This window comes from Castor canadensis, chromosome 14 (genome assembly GCF_047511655.1).
Source record: "Castor canadensis chromosome 14, mCasCan1.hap1v2, whole genome shotgun sequence".
In the NCBI taxonomy this organism is placed as follows: Eukaryota; Metazoa; Chordata; class Mammalia; order Rodentia; family Castoridae; genus Castor; species Castor canadensis.
In genome coordinates, this window is record NC_133399.1 from 27,308,958 (window position 1) to 27,316,112 (window position 7,155).

Here is a 7,155-nt window from a genome sequence, read left to right on the forward strand (position 1 = left end):
ACTGGGGTTTGAACCCAGGGTGGTCATATTGGAAATTTCTTTTTTGGGGGGAATTTCTTGCATTAGATGCTCTGGAGGTGTAATAGGTACTTTATGTGGCAGGTGTGTTGGAGCAGGTGTGGCCCATTTTATTCCTAAGATTGAAAGTCCCTCTTAATGATGTAGAGTTGGTGATTCTTATCCAGAGAAGAAAGGAACAGATGAGTCTCCCAGAGGCCAACAGACATAGATTGGTGAACATTATGACATGGTCCCTATAGTGAATGACAAAATGTAGAATTCCTACGTTTTATAATATTAAGGCTTTTATGCCCAATCCTTCATTATAAGAAATAACAAAGCAGGGAAAGTTTAGAGCTGTCTTGTATCTGTTTCATGATCTTTCTCTTTCTTAATTGTCTAGCTGATGTTCAATAACATGGAACTAGGAAATCAAAATCACACAAGTGTTTCAGAATTTTTACTTCTGGGATTTTCTCAAAATTCAGAAGATCAACCAATGCTGTTTGGAGTGTTCATCCTCATGTTTGTAGTCACAGTGCTTGGGAACCTGCTCATCATCCTAGCCATCAGCTGTGACTCCCACCTCCACACTCCCATGTATTTCTTCCTCTCCAACCTGTCCTTCACTGACATCTGTTTCATCTCTACAACCATTCCAAAAATGCTGGTGAACATCCAGACACACAGTAAATCCATCACCTATGCAGGCTGCATCACCCAGATGTATTTTTTCATGGTTTTCGGAGGCATGGACACATTCCTCCTCACCATGATGGCCTATGACAGGTTTGTGGCTATCTGTCACCCCCTTCACTACTCAGTTATTATGAACCCCCAACTGTGTGGCCTGCTTGTTCTTGTGTCATGGTGCCTCAGCTTCTCATATTCTCTGATCCAGAGTCTATTGATGCTGCGGTTGTCTTTCTGCACCAATTGGGTACTTCAACACTTTTACTGTGAGTTGGCTCAGGCACTCACACTAGCCTGCTCAGACACTCTGGTCAATCACATTCTACTCTATATGGTGACTGGTCTCCTTGGCTTTGTTCCCTTCTCAGGGATCCTTTTCTCCTACACCCGAATAGTCTCCTCCATCCTGAGAATCCCATCAACAGATGGAAAACATAAAGCTTTTTCTACCTGTGGTTCTCATTTATCTGTTGTTTCTTTATTTTATGGTACAGGCCTTGGTGTGTATCTCAGTTCAGATGTTTCTTCCTCTTCCCAGAAGGGCATGATGGCCTCAGTGATGTATACAGTGGTCACCCCTATGATGAACCCCTTTATCTACAGCCTGAGGAACAGGGAAATTCAGAGAGCCCTAGAAAAACTTTTTGGAAGGATGCTCTGTGTTTAGTGATGGGGTTTTTGGTCCTAGGTTTCTGAGCTGGTACAAGTACTGGCAGTGGGAACATTTTGCCTCTAAATCATGTTGGATTTTGCTTCTCATCTCTTCTGTTTTTTTGTTCTTGATCAAAATTATCTGTGCATGCTTTGTCTGAACCTTTGTGGTGGCTCCTCTGTTACCTTCAATTCTACTCCCCTCTTTTCCTTACTTTTATATTAGCACTTCAACTTGATATTTGTGTTTCTGTGGGTCAACACAGCTGTTCAAGTGCCAACTCAGAAACTGTTGGATAAAAATGACAAAACAGTTTGTTTTTACCAATAACTATTGCTATCTCTATCAAATTCACTCATCTGACAATATTTACTGGAGATCTATGTTGTGCCAGGCCATTCTAGGTGCATGGGATGTAACAGTGAAAAATTTTCTTCCCCCATAGAGGTTAAATCTGTGTACTAGTATACCAATTATTTTATTGGTTAGTGATGTGCTAGGATCTGGCAGAGTCCCTGTACAACACCTTGTGTGGAACACAGACTGAAACTGTGGTCACCACCCAGAAATGACTTTTGAGATTTTAGACCTGAAAAATGGTCTGCTATGAAAGTAAGATATTTTAACTAAAAAATTGTGCAACCTGTGTCTCTTTCTACTCTGGTATCTCCATTCCTCTTTCCTTCTGGTTGGGTGGTGTTGGAGGAGCCATGGACATTTTTGGTATCACAGTAAGGGAAGGTTAAGATAATGATATTTTTGATTTGCATTCACTGAGTCATATATATGCACGTGTCTCCTAGTTAATGTTACATAGAGTTAAGTTGTTTCTGGTCATCCTGATATAGGAATAGTCTTCAAGAATACTCCTGTAGATATTACTCAGCCATAAAGAAAAATGAAATTTGTTGTTTGCAGGTAAATGCATGGGACTGGAAATCTTGTTAAGTGAGGGGTTAGACTGATAAACTACAAAATATTTACAGGTAGAATACTAAAGCAGAACCCCATTGAACAATGAACAGACACTTAAACAATGAACAACAGGAATGTAACACAGGTCATGTTAAGGGGAGGGCAGTAGGAAGGGGAGGGTAAGTGAAGAGAGTAAAGGAGGGTGATTATGGTTGATGTATTTTCTATCCATGTATAAATATGGAACATTGAAACCTGTTAAAACTATTTTAAGAAGGGGGAGGGAAAAGAGGGAGAATAATGGAGGGGATGAACCAAACTGGGCTACATTGTATGCACACATGAGGATGTCCCAATGAAACCCCCTGTACAAATGCTATATACCAATAGAAGTGTTAAAAAATAAAACAAATACAAAACACTCTACTGCCCACTGTACTGCCTCAGCTGGTGTCATGAAACAAAAATTGAGGACAAGAATTTGTCTGGGATAAGAGCATACCCTATAACACAGGTGGTGGAAAAGAGAGAGAGAGTTTGACATGTGTGGAGCTAGAGACTGGCTTATGGAAAATTCTTCTGAACGTGAAACATATAAAACTGTAAGCAGATGATTCAACTCTTTCTAATACCTAATGAAAAGAGAATGTACCAAAAGTGGAAAACTATATGCAGCAACATGGATGGAGCTGGAGAACATCATGTTGAGTGAAATAAATTAGACATCCAAAGACAAATACCACATGTGTGGAAACCAATAAATAAATCTTATAGATGTAGTGAATGGAACAGTGCACAATAGAGAGAAGCAAGGGTGAAGTGGACTGGGGAGAGATAGAAATTCAGAGGGACTCTTAGGGACAAGAGAGGGTGCTGGGGAGAGATGGCTTTGTGGGTGGGTCCCTTCTTAAAGGAAGGGAGGATGGACATGATCAATGTGTGATGTATGTATGCACAAAAATATTACAGTCAATCCTATTATTTGACAAATTAACATGCCAAATAAAAACTGATTGCCTCAAAGTATTCTTTTAAAAACTAGGACTCTCACTTATTTTTTGTGTCTGATGTCACCATTACAAACTTGAAATTTTGCCCGAACTTTCAAGCAATTTTCTCTAAAATAGTGGAGTTCTTTATTACCAGGAAACAATTAAGTTCTCAAAAATAAAATAAAATAAAATAAAAAAAAAATCTAACAGTATTAAGAAGTAAAAAAATGTGGTGTCTGGAAGAGTCTTAGTAATTCAGTGTACAGTTTTAAATATGAATAATTAAAAGCTGACAGCACAATCATCAGAAACTCCCCCAAATTAATATGACATCTTTATTATATAAGAAATTAAAAACAGTTGGTATAAAATAAGCATTTATACAATTAGAAAGTATTTTTTAATTGAGCTTACTTATGCTCTGATTCAACACAGAAGTTTTATTTTTTGAGATTTAAAAATAAAACCTTTTTATTAGCATATGTTAATTCTAAAAAGTAGGGACTTTTTTTTTGAGGGAACATTTATTTATTTATTTATTTATTTTTTTATTATTCATATGTGCATACAAGGCTTGGTTCATTTCTCCCCCCTGCCCCCACCCCCTCCCTTACCACCCACTCCACCCCTTCCCTCTCTCCCCCACCCCCTCAATACCCAGCAGAAACTATTTTGCCCTTATTTCTAATTTTGTTGTAGAGAGAGTATAAGCAATAATAGGAAGGAACAAGGGTTTTTGCTGGTTGAGATAAGGACATTTTAAACATGCAGACAACGTACACTGATTAAACTCATGCCTCCATTACTCTTTCTTAGTCCCATCCCCTCTTTTATTAAAACAAATTTAACAGGTTTCATCATTCTATTTTCATGCATGCATATAGTGTACTTCAATCACATTTTTCCTCTTATCACATCTACTACACTCTCCTACCTCTTTTTGCTGGTTCTGCCCTACAAAAAGTCTACCTTTTACATTCCTGCTGTTTTTTAGGTGTAGATTTCACATATCAGAGAAAACATGAAATATTTATTGTTCTGAATCTTCTTATTTTGCTTAACATCATGATATGCAGGTCCATTCATTTCCTTAAATAAAATATTCTTTTTTCTTTTTTCTTGGTGGTATTAGGATTTGAACTCAGGGCCTCATGCTTGCTATGCAAGCATTTTAGTTACCTCTTGAGCCATGCCCCCAGCCCTTTTTGCTTTAGTTATTTTTCAGATAGGGTGTTTCACTTTTTGCCAGGACTGATCTTCACGTCCAAGGGGCTGTGTTTACAGGCATGAGTCAACATGCCTGGCCAATTTTGTTCTTCTGGTTTTTTGTGTATATTGGTAAATTTGAAGCTTTAACATTTAAAATTTATTTTAAACCTTTTTTGTCAGTGTATATTAATTTTACAAAGGGTTTCATCATGGTATTTCCACACTTACATGTGCTTGATCAAATTAATCCCCTCTTTTGCTGTTTATTTTCCCTCTTTCCCATTATTTGAAAGGTTTTTACTGGTTTTTGTTATGCAATCTTCATAAATAGACATAAATAGACATAATACTTCAATATTATTCACCTCCATCATTATTTGTCCCTCTCCCCTCCTACTCATCCCCCAAACAGTCCCACATTTACATTAATGTGATACATAATATTTAAAAGTGTGTATGTTTATTTATTCTAGATTTTGCACATGAGAGAAAAAATGTGATATGTGTCTTCCTGAACCTGGCTTATTTTTCTAAACGTGATAATCTCCAGTTCCATCCATTTACCTGTGAATGACATAATTTCACTTTTCTTTATGGCTGAACAATACTCCATTGTGTATAAATACCACAGTTTTTCTATCCATTCATCTATTGGTGGACACCTAGGTTGATTTGATAGCTTGGCTATTATGAATAGTGCTACCATAAATGTGTATGTGTAGGTGTCTCTGTTGTATCCTGACTTAGATTCCATCAGGTATACCCCTAGGAGTAATATTGCTGGATCATATGGCAGTTCTATTTTTAGTTTTTTGAGGAATCTCTGTACAGTTTACCACAGTGGTTGTACTAATTTACATTCCCACCAGTATTTAGAATGGAATGATGAGAGAAGAGGGAAAGCAAAGAAGGTAAAGAAAAAGGGAAAAACAAACAGACTCATAAAACAAAACAAACAAACAAACAATAAGTTTCAAAGATATAAATAGGGAGAGATAGTGTACTTATCAACAGTAAGCTAAACAGTCATTAGAGAGACAGTAAGAGGATTTAAAAAGAAATAAAATAAAATAAATAAAATAAAAAAAATCTCCAAGTTCAAATGCAATAAAGTTTCAGTCTTAATAATTTTGGTGTTAGTCCCTCAGCCTCCAATCCTGGAATGGTGTCTCAGAAGTAGTTCTGTTGTTATCTCATCAAAGGGGAACCCCCCCTCCAAAAAACACCAAAAAACGAAAAAAGCAAAACACCACAAAGTGTCCCAAGTTCAAATGCAATACAGTTTCTGTAAGTTTTTCAGCATGCAGGTGTAGTTCAATTGTCTCATCAAAGGAAGAGAGAAAAAAAAGTGTCTGCCCACTGCTGTCTGCCTGCTGTTGCTGGAGGATTTATTTATATAGACCTCAGGGATGAGCTTAACACTCACATAGCCCTGCAGGCTTTGTTTACTTAGAGTTCTCTTGGGCACAACCACCACTGTTACCTGCTTTCCCCTTTCAAAGCACACTGGGGGAGGTGACGCTACACCTGCTTTCTTAGGGTGGCATGTTTATTTACAGTTCACATGGGAAGTGGGCCTTTCCTCCTCTCCTGTGGAGTTTTACTCCCACTGCCACTTTTAGAAGCCTTCCCGCTCCTGGTTTTAGGGCGGATGCTGCTGCCACTCCTGCCTTCTCTGGCCAGCTTGTTTATTTACAGTTCCGTGGGGGTTTTCCCCTTCCCCCTTGACCATCAGGCCACCCGCCCTCTTTGCTATGTGTCTTTTTTGTTGTTGCTGCTTATTATTCAGTTTCTTTTTCTTTTTTCCCTGGGTGGGGGTTGGTCTCTCCAGGGGTCTATGCTGATGTGGCCCAGGGTTGTCTGTGGGAGTACCACATGGCACTTAGCTCACCTTGTGGTCTGCGTCTTCCCCAGTGGTCTGAGCACTGGCATCTGGCTGCACAGGAGCCCTCCTTGTTTCTCCATTTAACATGGAGTGGGAATGCTATGTGCGGGGTGGGGGTGTGGAGGAGTCAAAGTTTTGACTCTTCTCAGTGGTTTTTCCTTTAAGGTGTATCTCCAGCGTCTCTCTAAGATTTTACTTTAGGAGACACACTTTCTGCTTCCTCCCTCTAGTCGCCATCTTGGAATCTCCATCTCTAATCTTATTAACTTATATCTTTTCCCTCTTCCTTCTAGTCAAATTAACTAAGGGTTTATCAATCTTATTTATCTTTTCAAAGAACCAACTTTTTGTTTCACCAGTTCTTTGTAGCTTTAGAATCTCTATTTAACTGGTTTTTGCTCTAATTTTTATTTACTTCCTTCTGCTAATTTATTTTAGCTTGTTCTTGTTTTTCTGTGAGCTTGAGGTTCAGCATTAGGACATTTATTAGAGACCTATCTTTGTTTTTAATGTAGGTACTCATAGCTATAAACTTTCTCCTTAGCACTACTTTTGCTGTGTCCCATAGGTTTTGACAGGCTGTGTTTTTAGTTTCATTAGATTCTGGAGTTTTTGATTTCTCCTCTTCTTTAATGACCCACTAGTCACTCAACAAAGTGCTGTGCAGTCTCCATGTGTTTGAATATGGAGTTCTGTAGTTTCTTTTGTTGTTGAATTCTAGTTTTATTCCATTGGGTTTGATAGGATACAGAAAGTTATTTCAAATTTCTTATATTTGCTAATACTTGTTTTTTGTCCTAAAATATGAC

At 38.1% G+C, this 7,155-nt stretch overlaps 1 protein-coding gene across 1 annotated transcript; it reads left to right on the forward strand.

The window, feature by feature from the left end:
* Positions 1-418: 418 nt before the first annotated feature.
* Positions 419-2,366, forward strand: LOC109675564 (olfactory receptor 7D4-like). The gene is made up of 2 exons (XM_074053282.1): positions 419-1,347; positions 2,306-2,366. Exons 1-2 carry the CDS (start codon positions 419-421, stop codon positions 2,364-2,366), a joined length of 990 nt encoding a protein of 329 aa, XP_073909383.1.
* The last annotated feature ends 4,789 nt before the right edge of the window (positions 2,367-7,155 follow it).

Bases quoted from the DNA above. Each gene is read 5' to 3' on its own strand.
- LOC109675564 (XM_074053282.1), top strand. From the start codon at position 419: ATGGAACTAGGAAATCAAAATCACACAAGTGTTTCAGAATTTTTACTT. The intron at 1,348-2,305 runs GCTCTGTGTTTA...GTGAGGGGTTAG, and splicing joins GAAAAACTTTTTGGAAGGAT to ACTGATAAACTACAAAATAT.